Source organism: Stegastes partitus, unplaced genomic scaffold, assembly GCF_000690725.1.
Source record: "Stegastes partitus isolate 25-593 unplaced genomic scaffold, Stegastes_partitus-1.0.2 Scaffold749, whole genome shotgun sequence".
NCBI lineage: Eukaryota > Metazoa > Chordata > Actinopteri > Pomacentridae > Stegastes > Stegastes partitus.
This window is the reverse complement of record NW_007578480.1, coordinates 57,145-75,979: the sequence shown is the minus strand read 5'-3', so window position 1 is coordinate 75,979 and position 18,835 is coordinate 57,145. Positions and strand designations below refer to the sequence as shown.

General features: G+C 43.8%; 1 protein-coding gene across 3 annotated transcripts in view; it reads right to left on the bottom strand.

Annotated features, from left to right (window-relative positions):
- The window catches only part of cratb (carnitine O-acetyltransferase b), a 41,452-nt gene extending 23,458 nt beyond the window's left edge, over positions 1-17,994 (bottom strand). Inside the window, exons 1-6 of one of the 3 annotated variants that reach the window (XM_008291537.1) lie at positions 17,984-17,994; positions 12,300-12,648; positions 11,747-11,971; positions 8,241-8,359; positions 7,227-7,280; positions 3,698-3,863 (exon numbers count right to left, since the gene is read on the bottom strand). In XM_008291537.1, coding sequence (XP_008289759.1) covers positions 3,698-3,863; positions 7,227-7,280; positions 8,241-8,359; positions 11,747-11,971; positions 12,300-12,350 — 615 coding nt within the window. In that variant the 5' untranslated portion in view covers positions 12,351-12,648; positions 17,984-17,994. Of the gene's footprint in view, positions 1-3,697; positions 3,864-7,226; positions 7,281-8,240; positions 8,360-11,746; positions 11,972-12,299; positions 12,669-13,522; positions 13,535-17,983 lie in introns of those variants that run through there. The other 2 variants (XM_008291538.1, XM_008291536.1) reach the window with 2 other exon arrangements.
- Between the last annotated feature and the right edge of the window lie 841 nt (positions 17,995-18,835).

Below are 18,835 nucleotides of genomic sequence, written 5' to 3'. Positions count from 1 at the left end.
GGACCCTGTCAGGCATACCATCTTGAATGCCAGAGCTTCATCTACTCGGCTGCAGTATGACAACAGGTGGAAATTATTTTCTGAATGGTGTGAGGGCCAGAGTGCAAATCCAGTGCATTGCTCTGTGCCTACTATTCTGGAGTTCCTGCAGTTCCTTCTGGACAAAGGTCGGTCTCCTTCTACCCTGAAGGTGTACATGGCAGTGATATCAGCTAGACATGCTAGAGTCGATCATGGCACAGTAGGGACCCACAGTCTGGTGTCCCTCTTCCTCAGGGGAGCTCAGAGGTTGTATCCCTCGAGAGCTCCAAGAGCTCCATCATGGGACCTTCCTCTGCCGCTGGAGGCTCTAGGCACAAGCAGAGCTGAAGTGGGTGTCATGCAAGACTGCGTTCCTCCTGGCCATTACCTTGGCAAAACACGTCAGTGAGCTGCACGCCCTTTCTCTCAGTGACTCGTGTCTGAGGTGGAATTCAGATGGTTCAGGTGTAACTCTATGGCCGAATACAGCGTTCCTCCCTAAGGTGGAGGAACATAATGACAAAATGACGCAGTCTTGCATAAAATATAACACTCGCACCTCAACCAGCCTATACAGCTTGAACAGTTTAACCCCCCACCAGGAGAGAGGGGGGACAAGTCAGAACTGTTGTGCCCAGTGTGGGCCCTAAGAGTTTATATCACAGCTTCAGCATGCGTTCGGCGGTCAGAACAGCTCTTGCTCAGTTTTAGTGGTCCTAAGAAAGGTTGTGCTCTCTCCAAACAGTGCCTGTCCCACTGGATTGTGGACGTCATTCGCCATGTATATGAGGCAAGTAACCGTTCTTTGTCATCAGGCGTGAAATGCCACTCCACCAGGAGTGTCTCTACGTCATGGGCTGCCCTGAGAGGAGCACCCCCAGAAGATATTTGTACTGCGGCTTCATGGGCCTCATCAGGAACCTTCTCAAGGTTTTACAGGGTAAATGTTGCTACTCCCCATCTACTGGGTGTGGTTCTGTTGCCGGAGACCTCTGATTCTACTCATTCAGGTTTGTAATCAGGATTCCTCGTGAGTTTGCTGATGTAAGTCATTCAGTGCTTGAAGCACCGCCTCTGGCAGTCAGCAGGGATGAACTAGAATGAAAGTTACGAATGTAATTACGGTTCTATGAATCCCGAATGACCGCCAGAGCACTCTATCACTCAGAATCCTCGTGTTCTCGCGAGAAGCTTCTGTAGGAACAGATACCCTGATGACACCAGAAGTTATAGTCTCCCCCGGGGTCATCCAGGTGTCACAGGTGACATTGTTGGTATTCATATTCAAACTGTGCATGCGTGAAGGGGAATATTCAGCGCTTAAAGCGCCGCCTCTGGCATTCGGGGATTCGTAACTTTCACTTTACTAAAAAAAAAAAGCACCTTGAAAGTCTCAACTTGGGCTTTTGATTAATGCTTTTTCCGAAAATTCCTTATATTTTATGTCATTTTATTTTCCACTTTCATGACATTTTTAGAAGTACATCTTCATTGTGCTATAAGAATTCAGAGTATAATCAAAAATATCTACAGTGTATTACAACACATCCCACTGTGTTGCTGCCACATAACTTTTAGAAACCTTTCCTTTATATTTTGATGTCTTTCATAGCTTCTATTATCTGTTCTACTCTTATGCAAATTCTATCTAGTATTTCACTGCATTTTTTTTATAGCCATTACCCTGCACTTTGAGGACTGAATTGCAATGAAGAGTCACAAAAGTCCTTTTCCCTGCAAGTTGTGTGTGATAAATAAATTTGATAACCGACTAGATTATTTCCAGAATTAATAAAAAAGGTTAGGGTTAAGTTGGAAAAAGTTCTATTCCACCTGCTCAACCAACAAACAATCACGAGGTGAGTAAACATTAAATGTTAAACCTCTACATACTACAGATATTTCACTACTTACATTTTTTTAAATTTGTTTTCATCGTTGTTTCCTATCTGCTTTGTTCAAACACAGCCTGCAGTTCAGCCTAATTCCGTTGGTGAGTCACTGAGTTTTTGTCATTTGACTGTTGGTTGTAGCCGAGTCACCATGGCTTTACGGTTTCACAAGGCAGCACAGAATTTTTTCTTTTTTTACAGAATCAGGTTAGTGTTGGTGAGCTTTTAAATGACATTTAGACGAGTTTGCAAGGATTCAAGGATCCAATTTAAAATCCTGCTTCTAACATATAAAAGTCTTAATGATCAAGCGCCATCGTATCTTAAAGACCTTATTGTTCCATATTATCCTAACAGAGCCCTTCGCTCTCAGACTGCAGGTCTACTGGTGGTTCCCAGAGTTTCTAGAAGCAGAATGGGAGGCAAAGCCTTCAGTTATCAGGCTCCTGTCTTATGGAATCAGCTCCCTGTTTGGGTTCGGGAGGCGGACACCCTCTCTACCTTTAAGATTAGGTTAAAAACGTTCCTTTTTGATAAAGCTCATAGTTAGGGCTGCTCGGAGTCATCTGAGCTGTCCCTTAGTGATGCTGCTATAGGCTTAGACTGCCGGGGGATTCCCATGATGCACAGGGCTCCTCTCCTCTCCTCTCCTCTCCTCTCCTCATATATACATGTGTGTGTGTATGTATGTATATGTTTCTATAGTTGCCTATCACCATTACATATGACTAACACTGTGACTCCCCCCGAGGTTCTCCTGCGCCTGCTCTCTCTGTGGATGTCTCTGGATCTGGAGCTCCTGAATTACAGCCGCTGGCCTCACCTTCTGTATCCTGCTGCCCCCACCATGATGCCTCCTGTTACAAAAGGACAATAACTTCTAATAACTTGTTTAACTGTAAACTACATTGTATAATTCATCCTACATCCACCCAACCGGTCGAGGCAGATGGCCGTCCCTCCCTGAGCCTGGTTTTGTCGGAGGCTTTTTTTCCCCTGTGGGGGTTTTCGGTTCCTTCCCACTGTTGCGGAGTGCTTTCGGACTGCTGAAGCTTAGAGGGAATCCAAATGTTTTGGATTGTTGGGTGTTTCTGTCTCTGCCTTTGTTAAGCGCTATGAGATGACTTGTTGTTGTAAATATGCGCTGTACAAATAAAATTGAATTGAATTGAATTTGCTGCAATATCATGATTTTAAACTTTGATTTAGCCGTTTTGCCGACAAATCTGAAAGTCACGCTTGATTAGTTCAAGGACTGTTGCAAAGTTGAAAATCTGTCAATTCATCACCAACTTTTAACACAAAATATACTTTAAATCAACGTTCATAGTAAGAACTTGAACTGAAACGTCGACAGAACCATCTGGAGCGTCACATTCATCCATTTCTCCTGTTTTTAATCTGATATGAAGACAAGGGAAGCTAAACAGGTGACAAAGCTTATGAGGCTTATCTTAAGTCAAACCACTCAGATCAGATTTGTTTTCATTCCTCCACCTGCCACAATCTTTAATCTTCCAGGAGGATCCGTTGCCAAAAATCTAAAGTCCAATGAAGAATCTTCCTTTGCAGTCATGTGACTTCTGTTTACAAGGTAAGGCTCATCTGTAATTGGTTTAGGCCTTAAGAAACCTAATTAACAAGCAGCAAAGAAAAAAAAAAACTGTGTGACTGCACAAGACCTGACACGACGGCTGCATCGTACAACTGATGCCGAGCCAACAACAGGAGAGAACAACAGCAGAGTCTGACTGCGCCCTCCACTGTGTGTCGCCATAACCCACCTGGTAGTTCCTGACCACGGTGATGTGTGTTGGCGAGCGTCTGGATCGACCGTAGTGGGCGATGTAGTCATGTTTGGGGCCGGGGATCCTGCAGGAGGAGAAGAGCAGTGGGTAGAGCTCCATGCACAGAGGCATCCCTCGCATGTGCTCGGCCGGCAGCTGCCCACTGACGGAAAAACAAACACACAAGTTTTATTAATATTCACCAACAGTCACCAATTAACCTCGGCGTGTTTTTGGACTGTGGGAGGAAGTCAGAGAACCTGGAGTGAACCCACGCTGCATGGGAAGAACATGCTAACTCCACACAGAAAGATCCCAGGCATCCTAACCGGGACGCGAACCGGGGATCTTCTATAGTCGTCCTCAAATTTATTTACACCCTCCCATTAAAGAAGGAAAAAAACAGCTGTCACTGAAATAACTTAAAACTGACAAAAGTAATCCATCCATTATCTGTACACCGCTTAATTCTCACGAGGGTCGCGGGGGGGGCTGGAACCTACCCCAGCCGACTTAGGGCGAAGGCAGGGGACACCCTGGACAGGTCGCCAGTCTATCACAGGGCTACACTTAGAGACAGACAACCAAGCACACTCACATTCACACCTACGGACAATTTAGAATCACCAATTAACCTCAACATGTTTTTGGACTGTGTGGGAGGAAGCCGGAGAACCCGCAGAAAGATTCCGGTGCCCCCACTGGGACGCGAACCGGCAACCTTCTTGCTGCGAGGCAACAGTGCTACCAACTGCGCCACCCTGCAGCCCCTGTTCATCTCCATTTGGTCACAATATAAATCCCATGGGTTATGAGTTTATTATTGGGGAGAAAAAAGAAAATAAAACACATTTTCTGGAATTTTCTCTAATATTTGCTGAAAGTTTTTCTTTTTGGGGGCCTTTAAAAACTCATAACATAAACTGCTTTGTATGGATATGTCAACCAATTGATAGATCTAAATGCAAATGATAATAACAGAATAACTGTGAGGTCAAAATGTCCTCAACTAAAGCAGAAAATAAAAGCTAAAAAATAATCTCTCTTTTGATAATCAATCAAATTAAGAAAGAAATTCTAAATTTCCTGATTTCAGATTCTTAAATGTGAATGTTTTCTGGTTTTGTACCTCCTCCGTGACGGTAAACTGAACATCTTTGAGTGCTGAACAAAAAAAAAGGCATTTACCTTGTCGATTAATCATGAAAATAATCCGCAATGACACTGATTGTTAGATGCAGCCCTGCTGAAAAGTAACTTGTCACTGTAGATTTCTAATAACTTAAATTAAGTAAAAATCTGACATGTTCTTCTGAAACGTAAAGTAGCAGAAAATGCTCAGTGATTAAATGAGGAGGGAGAGCAGCTTCAATGATTTTTAATAAAGTAGAAAAAATATATACAAAAAAAGCTAAAAACTGGACTGAAGTGCTGCTCCGACTGAAAACAAAAAGTTTGCAGATACTGTTACAGTCAGCGAAGGCAAATAAATATAGAGGCAGATTCAGTTCATGCAGAAAAACAGCAGGCGATGCCAGCTGGGTCAAAGGATGCAGCCCAAAAATAGATGACGGTGAAAGTGGCTGCAATGCAGCAGCCTAAAACGTCCCCAGAGGATTACTGCAGCTAAATGCAGCTCAGAGTCCTGTTGTAGCTAATAACCAACATTGTCACTACAACAGCAGATAATTGTCAGGAGCTGGATTCATTTGGTTATTATGGAATTAGTATATGTTACTGTTTTCATCTTCACAGAGTAGCAACACTGAATACTAAGCAGCATTGAAAACATGTTCATTTAGGCTGAAGTCTAATATTTAAATTTTTTGGCACTTTATAGTTACAGTTCACTACATTTTGAAAATGTTTGTGCTTTTTATTCCACTTTTTTTTATCTGTCATCACTAGTTTCTAATAATTTTCAATATCTTGCAGATTCTTGTTTTGATGAGCTTCTAAAAAATGATGCATCATCATTTCATCGTCATCAAGTTATTCAAGTCTGAATTTGAGACCTTAAAGTTAAATTTTCCTGTAAAAAGTTCAAATACAATCTGTAAGTCGTTCCTTTTTTTTTTGACATTTTTGGTTAAAATAATGATTTAATAAAGACAAATAAAAGTTTTTGGGACTTTGTTATAGACAGAAATAGCTTCACAAGACCATTTTTTGAAGAAATAAACAGCCCAACATTAAAATAATGTTAATATGAGCTAAATGGAAAAAATGCTGATTAAATTACCATCAATATACAACTTTAATTACACCTTTTTGACAATACTATATACATTTAGGGGTTTATCTAGTAAAAAAAAAATCACTTTTTACAGAGAGGCTTTACTACTTTTACTGATGAAAAATTCAGAAAAATTACACAGTAAGCAACGATATGGTGATTTGGCGATATATTATAAGACAGTTATCTACAATACATCATAATATCTCTGTAGCTAAAGAAGAAAAATACCCCTAAAAATATGAAAAATGGAAATTAATTTATTAATTACTACATTGTGGTATCAGCTCGCTGACATAGAGTGATGTTTTTTCCGTGCCACATACAACAACACAGACAAGCGGCCGCCAGCAGGAGTCCATTGACCACAGCAACACGGAGCTAGCGGCGGTTTATCCCTCTAGCATTGCGATAGCTAGCAACTCAGCTCGCTAGCTTGCTAAATTGAAGAGTAGCATTCTTGTGTGTGAACTGGAGGAGAGGGACATCCATTCTGCTGAGCACTGAGATCTGCCTTGGCCAGTAATGTGGCTACTTATCTCCTGGGGTGAGTAAATCAATCAGTAATCACGGTGTAGTTGTAAAAAACTGAATGAATCATGATGTTGATGTCAGCAGAGAATCTCAATGCTGATTGGCCAACGCAGCGCGTCAGATTGCAAAAGCTCAGATTTTTCAACTTGCTCTTCAAACGCACGTCAAGAATCGCATCATACACGCAAATAACTTGCTCAATTCACATCAATCGTGCTGCAGGATGTCTACTCGCGTCTTCAAATTGACTTTACATGAAAATCATTCAGGTGAATGATTTTACGCGCGCCTAAATGGTAAATGGTAAATGGTAAATGGTCTGCACTTATATAGCGCTTTACAATGTTTCTCATTCACCCGTTCACACACACATTCATACATACGCCAATGGCGACAGAGCTGCCATGCAAGGCGCTAATCTGCCATTGGAGCCATTTGGGGTTCAGTGTCTTGCCCAAGACACAGCATGTGGGGGGAACCGGGGATCGGACCGCCAACCTTGCTATCAGTGGACAACCCGCTCTACCACCTGAGAGACAGCCGTCTGGTGTGAACACAGCAATAAACATTTTAAATATCGCTCGATCATGCAAATTTGATTGTAGGAAGCCAATATTGTGATCGTAATTAAAATTCGATTAATTGTGCAGCCCTAACCCATAGCATTATTTTTTCTAATATTTTACCTTTAAAACACAAAGGGAGTTCTTGCCATTCTCATGTGTTGTCTACAATCTGCTATAAAGAAAGACTCACGTGTTAATTCTGGCTTTGAAGTCCAGAACGGCTGCTATCAGTTTAGATGCAAACCTGCGAGGAAACAAACATTTTCTTATTAATATGGAACAGATTTAGAGTTTTCAACCGTAACTGCACATTAAACAATTCACATTCAGGGGTTTTCCTGCACAGAACCAAAAGAGGTTTTAGGCAGGATGAAAGGTTTATCAAATGTTCAGAAATACCAAGAAAATGAAAAGATTCCTGATAAACAAGGCAACATAGACTCATTGTGTCAACTGTATGTGAATTGATCATGCTTTCTGCTCGGTATAGGCATCCACAAAAGTATTAAAACTAAAAATATCAAATAGTATCCAAATATCTACTTAAATTAACTTTAAATTCAACAGTGCCCACCTTAGTAGGGTGTTCTAGGTGCTGACTTTCAAGAATTTCACCAAAACAAACTCATAAATAAAAGTTGCAAATTATTTGAATTTATGCAACTGTCTTTTTGAAAAGTTACCAGCCGGAGTGTTTGTGCAGCACACAGAGCAGCAGGTCGTCATGTTACAAGGTTTAAATGGCAACAGCTAAGTGATTCACACAATAAACAGCTGAGCATCCGCATCACAAGCAGAAGAGGACACAAAGACACAACACTACAATACAACACAGTGTCGATTTTGCTCGCTCAAAGCCTTTTTCTTGTGAAAACTGTGTGCAGAAGAGGCAGAGGTGACAGAAAAAGTGCCGTTTCGATGTGTTTGCAGACTCCTCAAAGTCAGCACCTGCTGTTGCTACTGTCTTAAAATAGTTTACAGTTTGAATGACGAGACTTTGTGCTTTCATGATGTAAAGTTTGACAAATTTGATTCAGAATGAGCTTTTATAGTACTGCAGCAGAATTTATTTATCTGCTGACTAGTAAGACTAAACAAGCAGCAGCTGAGTGTTTTGAGTTTCTGTGCATGTTGAAACCATCACGTCCAGAGCTGATATTAAACAAGTCATGCTGCGTCACTACATCAGCATGAGTGGACTCACACCAGCTGGCTCCTCCAGTCGTTGTAGTCTCTGCGGGGCAGAGAGATGGCCGGGTTCGAGTGCACGGGCAGCGGCTGTCTGCTCTCCAAGTACGCCCACTGCACCCAGCGGTCCGAGATCTGCAGCAGAAGCACAGAAATCAGCTCTAAACAAAATCACAGCGATTTGTAACAGTAGATCAAGTTTTCAGTCCCGTTTGTTTGTTTGTCCATCCATCCATCCATTATCTATACACCCCTTAATCCTCACTAGGGTCATGGGGGGCTGGAGCCTATCCTAGCTCACTCAGGGCGAAGGCAGAGACACCCTGGACAGGTCGCCAGTCTATCCAGGGCTACACAGACAGACAGACAGACAACCAAGCACACTCACATTCACACCTACGGACAATTTAGAATCACCAATTAACCTCAAAATGTTTTTGGACTGTGTAGGAGGAAGCCGGAGAACCCAGAGAAAACCCACACTGCACAGGGAGAACATGCAAACTCCACATAGAAAGATCCCGGGTGTCCTCACCAGGATGCAAACTGGCGACCTTCTTGGTGTAACAGTGCTAACCGCCGAGCCACCTTGCAGTTTGCTACTTTTATTTTGAAAACTGCCATATACATAAATATTTTTCTTGCTCTCCTACGTTAAATTATCTGTTAGTTTATTGGCAGCACAAACTCATTAAAGTGACACATTTTTGTTTGTTTGTGATGTTTTCGTCAAACTTCTCATCAGCACGGGGCTACAAAAGATCAATTTCATTACTATAAACATTATGATTTGTTTCTCAATTATCTGACTACTTACACACGTGGACAAAATTGTTGGTACCCCTCGGTGAATGAAAGAAAAACCCAAAATGGTCACAGAAATAACTTGAATCTGACAAAAGTAATAATAAATTCTAAAAAATCTATGAAAATTAACCAATGAAAATCAGACATTGCTTTTGAACCGTGACTTAACAGAATTATTAAACAATAAAAAATAAAGTCATGAAACAGGCCTGGACAAAAATGATGGTACCCCTAGAAAAGATTGAAAATAATATGACCATAGGGACATGTTCAATCAAGGTGTATCCTCTAATTAGCATCACAGGTGTCTACAAACTTGTAATCAGTCAGTCGGCCTATTTATAGGGCTACAAGTAGTAACTGTGCTGTTTGGTGACATGGTTTGTACCAAACTAAACATGGACGTGAGGAAGTGAAGGAGAGAGTTGTCTCAGGAGATTAGAAAGAAAATTATAGACAAGTATGTTAAAGGTAAAGGCTATAAGACCACCTCCAAGCAGCTTGATGTTCCTGTGACTACAGTTGCACACATTATTCAGAAATTTAAGATCCATGGTACTGTAGCCAACCTCCCTGGACGTGGCCGCAGGATTGATGACAAATCTAAGAGACGGATAATACGAATGGTAACAAAAGAGCCCAGAACAACCTCTAAAGACATTAAAGGTGAACTCCAAGGTCAAGGTACATCAGTGTCAGATCGCACCATCTGTCGATGTTTGAGCCAAAGTGGACTTAATGGGAGACGACCAAGGAGGACACCATTGTTGAAAACAAATCTGGAATTTGCCAAACTGCATGTTGACAAGCCACAAAGTTTCTGGGAGAATGTCCTCTGGACAGACGAGACAAAACTGGAACTTTTTGACAAGGCACATCAGCTCTATGTTCACAGATGCAAAAATGAAGCATATCAAGAAAAGAACACTGTCCCTAGTGTGAAACATGGAAGCTTTGGGGCTGCTTTGCTGCATCTGTGCAGGGTATAATGAAATTTCAAGACTATCAAGGTATTTTCGAGAGAAATGTGCTGCCCAGTGTCAGAAAGCTTGGTCTCAGTCGCAGGTCACGGGTCTTGCAACAGGATAGTGACCCAAAACACACAGCTAAAAACACCCATGAATGGTTAAGAGAAAAACATTGGACTATTCTGAAGTGGCCTTCTATAAGCCCTGATGTAAATCCTATTGAACATCTGTGGAAGGAGCTGAAACATGGCGTCTGGAGAAGGCACCCTTCAAACCTGAGATAACTGGAGCAGTCTGCTCATGAGGAGTGGGCCAAAATACCTGCGGAGAGGTGCAGAAGTCTCATTGACAGTTACAGAAATAGTTTGATTGCAGTGATTGCCTCAAAAGGTTGTGCAACAAAATATTAAGTTAAGGATACCATCATTTTTGTCCAGGCCTGTTTCATGGGTTTATTTTTTTTAATAATTTTGTTGAACCACAGGTTCAAAAGCAATGTCTGATTTTCATTGGTTAATTTTCATACAATTTTTATTTATTATTACTTTTGTCAGATTCAAGTTATTTCTGTGACTGTTGGGGTTTTTCTTTAATTAACCGAGGGGCACCAACAATTTTGCCTAGGTGTGTATCTGTTCCATCACAAAAGAAGACAGACATCTTAAGCCAAAATTCATCGAATGTCTTGTTTTGTGAGACCAGCAGCCCAAACGACCAAAATATTCAATTAAATATCATTTAATGCTAGAAAAAAAAAAACAGATATTCAATGTTTTGTTAAATTTGTCTAGAAATATTAATACATAGCATATATTTTGGAGACTTTAGTGTGTTTTTATAAACGTTTTAGAGTTTTTGAGTCGGTTTTGTTGTTGGGAAAATGTTCTCAACACATACACAAAAAACAACCTGAACAACACAGATAAAAAAATAATTTTCAGTTCTTTGCTTTTACTGGATTCATTTCGACTTTAGATTTAAATAAGTAAATCTCCATAAATAACACTGAGGGTCTTAACCTTAATATGCCATTTAAAAAAAATAATTTTGTAGGGTTTTACCTGTAATATTTAAATTACCCAGTTAAATTCACATAATTAACCTTAATATTTAAACTTACTGGTTTAATTCATGATGCCAGTTTTTATGTCTGTTTGATCAAAACGTCTCAAACAATCACATTTTTAAAACTTTTTGTGCTTCACCATCACTGATTTGTCTGAACGTTTTGTAGCATAAAATATGGATATTTATAAAGATGAGGGAATTTTAGCTTTATATATATAAAAAAAACCTCTGTGAGATTATTGTTTTTAAATTCCCTGTTGTTCCCATGTTTGAACCATAATATCCCAGGAACTATTAAAGATAAAAGAACGTAACTGTTTCACTGTTATTTCTAATCACGGCAACAATTAAGAATCTGCAATATTGGACATTGAATAAGCTCTGATTATGGGTGAGTTGAAATATAAATAGAAAAATATTGAAGCCGTCATGGAAAGACGGATTTTACATATCCATAGTTTATAAATAAAGGAGTTTTAATCAAGTGGAATGACCCTACTGGGCAGCACTTTGGCTCATCTGCATGACCTGATTTGACTGTAAGAAGTTAAGATCAGTCTGTATTTTGTTGCTGATTCTACTTTCCAACGTTTCTTGTACATCTGCCCATGAGCTCCAGGTGTGTTCATGTCTACCTCCAGCAGCTGCCTCCCTTCACACACTGATAGCAGACACATACCCAGTTCTTGGAGAGTCTGGCTCTCCTCTCCAGAGCCTCCTGCAGCTTCGGACCGAGGCCTCCAATCCGGCTGAACTCCTGCACTATCTTGCGGGTGTGGCTGAGCTCCTCGGGGGGCAGGAGGGGCTCCAAGGCCCTCAGGTATCCCTGCAGGGTCTGGATCAGAGGAGGCACCGGCTGGGGAGGCACTGAGGAGAACAAACACACCTCTGGCCTCAGTGAAACCTGCAGACAGGAGGAAGGGGAGGAGGATAAGTGAAATTTCTGCAGGATCAAGTAAAATATATTTGTGATGTGAAGCTATGATGAAATCTAATTAGCTGTATAATTGCAGTGCAGCTACAGTAACTGAGCATGTCAGCACAGAGCAGTACAGTTTGACCAAATGCCAATATCAAGCAGGGCGCGACCACAGCCACAATCAAAATAGGAAGTGTGAAAGACACGACTGCGAAAACAAGATCTGCAGCTTCTCTGCTGTGATAAATATACTATAAGATCACAAATTCCAATGTTTTAAGCTCTTTAGTTTGACTCTAAACACTAAACTCACCCGGGACAGCCATGTTCTGCAGCCGCCTGACTGGATTTTCCTCAAAATCATGCTTCCTCAGATCAGAAATCCAACCTGTGTCGCATGTGATATTTTTTTTCTAAAAAAAAACAAAACTCCCAGCTTCGACTGAATGTCCTGAGAAGCTTTCCAGAGTTTGCACAGGTCAGGTCTTCTACTCGAAGCCCGGAGCTGCTGCTACGGCTCCACGATGGATGTCGGTGACCGTCCGCATCGCTCGACTCCCGCTAAAGCTCCAACTATCCGTGTTTCGAGGAAAAAGGCAAAGAGAAAACCAACTCGTAGAGCCCCTCTGGGTTTGTTTCTTCACTCTGGCAGCATGCAAACACTCACGTACCCAGGGCTTCTTCTTCTTCTTCTGTTGATTTCCGACAGGCTATACGCTGGAGTGCGCAATGCTGCCCTCCACTGTCAGTCAGGACTTTCAAATTCTCATAAAAAGGCCACTACGGCGGAGATACAACAACACAGCATCTCCCACTCCCCTCTGATTGTAAGACAGTATTGACCCAGTTGAAAAGACAGTCAAGCCTGTCTCAGGCAGCTCCATAAACAGCTTCTCGCTCTCTCTCTCATATTTGCTGCAGGACAACAGGACTCAGGGTTTCTGATCCGCCACACTCACACAACCCATTCTCATGTCTTCCTACAGTAAATAGGCTGGATGCAAGGCCACAGTGTCCAAAGCGCAGTCTTGTTAAAACAACCTCCTCTCTACGACAAGAAGTCACTGGGTGTCTAGTGCTTGCCACAGACGGTTGACAAGAAAAAAAATGTCTCCCTCTGCTCTCCCCCTCCCACTCTTGCTGCCACTGACTAATAAGATGCTCTTTACAGCTGCTATAGCACTCCTGCTTTCCCAGTGGCAGCACAAACTCTACCGAGCCCCTGCAGAGTGACTCTTTGGCCAATGCATCCGCTATTTCATTTCCCTGCACCCCAGAATGGCCAGGGACCCATACAAATGTCACAACGGACCCCACACTTTCAATTCTGCCAAGGTAAGACAGAATGCAGAAGATCAAGTCAAGTTGTGCTTCAGAAGATCTATGGCTGAGGGCTGACAGAGCGGCGGCAGAATCTGAGCAGATTATAGAAAATAGCGGTTTGTTCAGCTCAGCCCACCTCAGTGCACACCAAATGGCAAGTAGCTCCACCAAAAACACAGATAAATTATCTGTTGCACGAACACTGCGTCTAACCAGGGGCTCTACTACATACAGCCCAAACCCTGTTCTGCATCCCTCCTTAGACCCATCAGTGTAGATCTGGACTGCATTTCCGTGCTCACTCAGAACCCGCTGCAGATGCCCACATGCTGCCCCCCTAGCCACACTCAGCAACTCAACATTAACCTCTGGTTCAGGCAACCTCCATAAAGGCACTGAGGGCCACACTACTCCAACCACAGCATCCTTCTCAAACTCCAGATTTTGGGCAACCTTTGCCACCCAAGACATAAAACAAGCCTTCTCTGGCTTTTTCCCAAACTCCCAGCTGTCCTCCAGCAACCATTTAGCTGCCAAGTGTCCACTGTACCCTGCCACTTTAGCCCAGTAATGAAGTCCCAACCTGGTTCGCCTCAGGCTCAAAGGAGACTCTCTCATTTCTACTAATAATGCAGGGATGGAAGTTGTTGCAGCAGAGTCTCAGCGCTTTAGCCTGCACACAATCAAGTTTACTCAAGACAGATTTAGAAGCAGCCCCAAAGATAACACACCCATAGTCCAATAATGATCTAATCATGGCCCTATAAATAAGCTGCAATGTATACCTCTCTGCCCCCCAATCACACCCTGACAGACTTCTCATAACATTGATTACTTTCTCACTTTCAACGACTACTTTGGTTACATGAGTCCTCCAAGTCAGCCTCTCATCAAACCAAAGTCCTAAGAATTTAAAAACGCTCACTCGCTCAATTGGGGAATTATACATTGCAATACTACATGACGGAATTTTCTTTTTCAAACCAAAAATCATAAACTTGCTCTTTTCAGTTGATAACCTGAAACCCCATTTATTTGCCCACTTCACAACATGATTGAGAGCGCTCTGAGTCTCACTGACCAAGTACTCAATATTCCTCCCACTTCTCCAAATGGCCCCGTCATCAGCAAAAAGGGAGTTACCAAATTTCACATCCACAGATTTGAAAATATCATTTATCATAATGTTAAACAAAACGGGGCAAATCACTGACCCTTGGGGGGTACCATTTTCTACTTCTGCAGCTTCAGACAGCACATTCCCTATCCTAACCTGAATTTGTCTACTGCTCAAAAAGTCCTTAATCCAACCAAATAGCCTCCCACAGACACCTGCATTGTGCAACTTAATGAGCAGGCCCTCCCTCCATAAACTGTCATAAGCCCTTTCAATATCCAAAAACACTGCAACCACAGCTTCCTTGTGTATAATAGCTCTTCTGACCTCTTTATCCAACACTGCTGCAGAGTCCATCGTACTCCTCCCTTTTCAGAATCCATTCTGATATTCAGCAAAGAAATTTCCTGTTTCCAGCAAGTAAACCAACCTATTGGTAACCATCCTCTCCATCACTTTACACAACACTGATGTTAAAGCTATTGGCCTATATGACAACAGAGAGGACGGGTCCTTCCCTGGTTTCACTATAGGGACCACAATTGCCTTTTTCCAGGACATTGGTAACCTACCAGANAGCCTCTGCCTTCCTGGTGATGCGACACACGTACAGGGAATCGTCCCCGGTCCTGATCTCGCTCGGCAAGCCTCTTGTTGATCTTGATGGCAAGAACAATGAGTGAATCCAAATCTTCTGGTAGATCCATGACGACCATGTGATCCTTGATATTTCCTGACAATCCTTGAAAAAACGCATCAGCTAGTGCAGAAGTATTCCACTCGCTTTCTGCAGCTAGCGTACGAAAATCAATGGCATAGTCTGTGACCTTGCGTCTACCTTCCCTTAGGTTAACAAGAGCCCGAGCAGCCTCTCGACCTGGTGATGTGTGCTGGAAGATCTGTGTGAGTGCTTTGGTGAATCCTGCGAGCATGACACATGACGAGGCGCGCCGACTCCACTCAGCAGTGGCCCAAGCTTCAGCACGCCCAGACAGATGGGAAATAATAAAGGCGATCTTTGAGTGCTCAGTCGGAAAGGCCACAGCCTGCAGTTCAAAATGAAGCTTACATTGAGTCAGGAAGGGCTTGATATCACCAGAGTCTCCTGAAAATCTCTGGGGCCAGGAGAGCTGCAAGCATGACGTGTTAGCGGCATCAGGCAGTGGAGCAGCGGCGGCCGCGGCAGCGGCAGCGGCAGCGGCAGTTGCGGCAGCCGGAGGATCAGCTGCTGTGCTTGGAGCAGCGGTGGTCGGAGCTGCATTATCTAGCCACTCTACTAACAAATTAACATGAGAGCACAGGTTTTGCATCATTGAGTCCTGCTGTGCGTCTAGGTCTCTCAGGTTGGAGCATAGAGCAGCGAGCTGCTGTTCTTGCTCAGCTAATTTCTTACTCTGTGCTCGTATGGCATTGCAAACCAGGTCTGAATCAGCTGTGTCCATTCTGGCCAGTTCGTTCTGTCATGAACTCATTACAGAATTGGTGGACACAAATGCTTGACTCAGTAGGTTCGGGCAAAAGACAGGTTTAATGGCAGTCAGGGTTCGGTACACAGAAAATCAGTCCAACAGGCAGAAGTATCCAAGAATCGGCGAGCAGAGGCAAGGTCCAAAAGCAGAAACAAGGTCAAGATCAAACAGACAAAGGTATCCAAAATCGTCAGACAAGTGGCAAGGTCAAAAAGCAGAAACAAGGTCGAGATCAAACAGACTGTGACTTAACTTGAGTAACGCTGGTACGAGGACTGTGAAGTGCAACGAACTGGCGACAAGACAGTGAGACACACAGGGTAAAATACACGAGGTAATGAGGGTCAATGGGAAACAGGTGCGGGGAGGTAATCAGGGAGCAGGTGAGACAAGACAGGTACAGGAAGTAAACCTAGAACGGGACATAATGTGCAGACATGAACAGAAACTTGACAGACATGACAGTACCCCCCCCTCAAGGGCCGGCTCCTGAAGGCCCAGGTGCCTGAGGGTTCGCAGCGTGGAAGTCACAAATGAGAGAGGGGTCTAAAACAAAACATGAGGGGATCCAGGACCGCTCCTCCGGTCCGTACCCCTCCCAGTCCACCAGGTACTGGATCCCCCGGCCACGACGACGGGCAGACAGGAGCTTCCTGACTGTGAAAACCAGCCCGCCGTCAATGAACCGGGGGGGTGGAGGGGGCTTGTCTGGAGGGCAGAGCTGGCTGGTGAGTGCAGGCTTGACGTGACTGACATGAAAAGTGGGGTGAACACGCATGGACCTGGGGAGATGCAGACGAACAGACACAGGGTTAACAACTTTGGAAATAGGAAAGGGACCGATGAACCTGGGTCGAGCTTGTGAGACTCCACCCTGAGTGGCAGATTTTTCGTTGAGAGCCAGACCTTTTGACCCATGGAGTAAGCGGGAGCTGTCGACCTTTTCCTGTCTGCTGCAACTTTATAAGCAGCGGACTGCCGCAGGAGGTGCTGGCGAGCTCGCTCCCAGGTCCTCTTACAGCATCTGATTAATAAAAGAACCGACGGGACAGGGCTGACAGGGTCTGTGGAGGGAAACAGAGACAGTGGGTGACCATGGACAACATGAAACGGAGAAAAACCAGATGATGTAGATGGCAATGAATTGTGAGCTAACTCGATCCAAACCAATTGAGAAGACCAGGTGTTGGGGTGTTGTGATGCTGTGATGTGTAGTCCTTTTTCCAGTTCTTGATTTAAGCGTTCAGTTTGACCATTTGACTGTGGGTGGAAACCTGATGATAAACTGACTGTGGCTCCTAGCAGACTGCAGAACTCCTTCCAGAACTTGGAAATAAACTGGGGGCCTCGATCGGAGACGACATCTTCCGGAAAACCATGGATCCTGAAAACATGCTGGATGAGAGCCTTGGCAGTCTCTTTGGCTGAAGGAAGTTTAGGCAGGGCAATTAAATGTACCATTTTAGAAAGTCTGTCGACAACTGTTAAAACCACAGTATTCCTACTAGAGGGAGGGAGACCGGTAACAAAATCTAGAGATACATGAGAACATGGGCGTTTAGGTATTGAGAGCGGTTGAAGCTCTCCATGTGGTTTCTGCTGTGAAACTTTACACGTGGCACATACAGAACAGGCATTGACATATTCAGTGACATCTAGATTCATTTTAGGCCACCAGAAGCGCTGCTGGATCACTGACAGGGTCTTAAGGATCCCTGGGTGGCAGACGACCTTATTGGTGTGACCCCAGTGAATAACTTCCCCCCGAAGTCCGGGAACTACAAACAATTTGTCCACAGGACATTCTGGGGGTAGCTGGACATTAGCAATGGCCGCTCTGACTTTGTCCTCAATTCCCCAAGAGAAGGCGGAAATAAAGCAAGACTTGGGGAGGATGGTTTTGGGAGCCTGAGTGGAATTATCTGGGTCATGGATACGGGAGAGAGAGTCAGGCTTGACATTTTTTGAACCGGGGTGGAAGGAGAGGACAAAGTTAAACCGACCAAAGAAAAGACACCATCTAGCCTGTCTAGAATTTAATCTCTTGGCAGTTTTCAGGTACTCCAAGTTCTTATGGTCAGTCCAGACCTGGAAAGGTTGTTGAGCCCCCTCGAGCCAGTGCCTCCACTCTTCCAGAGCCACTTTGACCGCCAACAGTTCACAGTCTACAACATCATAGTTACGTTCAGCACTAGTGAGTTTTTTGGACAAAAATGCACAAGGGTGCATCTTACCGTTCCCTGGATTAATTTGTGATAGGACTGCTCCAATACCCACGTCAGAGACGTCAACCTCTACTATAAACTGCTGGCGTGGATCTGGAAGTGAGAGCACTGGCGCTGAGGTGAAACTCTTCTTGAGGCGACTAAAAGCAGTCTCGCATTCTGTGGACCAGACAAACACTTGATTAGGGGAGGTCAAGTTGTGCAGAGGTGCAGCAATGGAACTGTAGTTCTGGATAAATTTGCGGTAGAAATTAACGAAACCGAGAAACCTTTGAACCTCTTTCCTGGAGCGTGGAGTGGGCCATTCTGCAACTGCAGAGACTTTACTGGGATCCATCTGGATCTCTCCCTCAGCCAGCACAAACCCCAGGAAAGACACAGAAGACTTATGAAACTCACATTTCTCAGCCTTGACATATAACTGATTTTCAAGTAATCTTTGTAGCACTTTTCGGACATGACCTATGTGACGATTCGTGCTCGGTGACAGTGCGGGTGAACCCAAACGAAAAAGGGAGACGGGGAGAAGGGTTAAAGGAAACAGGATTTATTTAAGGAAGGGGGTGGGGTGAAGTCTTTGGGGGTCGTGATCCGAGGAAGGGGGGTCCCGAGAGTGGTGCATGACGAGCCAGTGCCTGAGGGTGCCTTGGTCTGTGGGTTTTTTCCCGGTGCAGAGAGGGAGCCGTGACGAGGGAAACCGGGGTGGTGCGCAGGG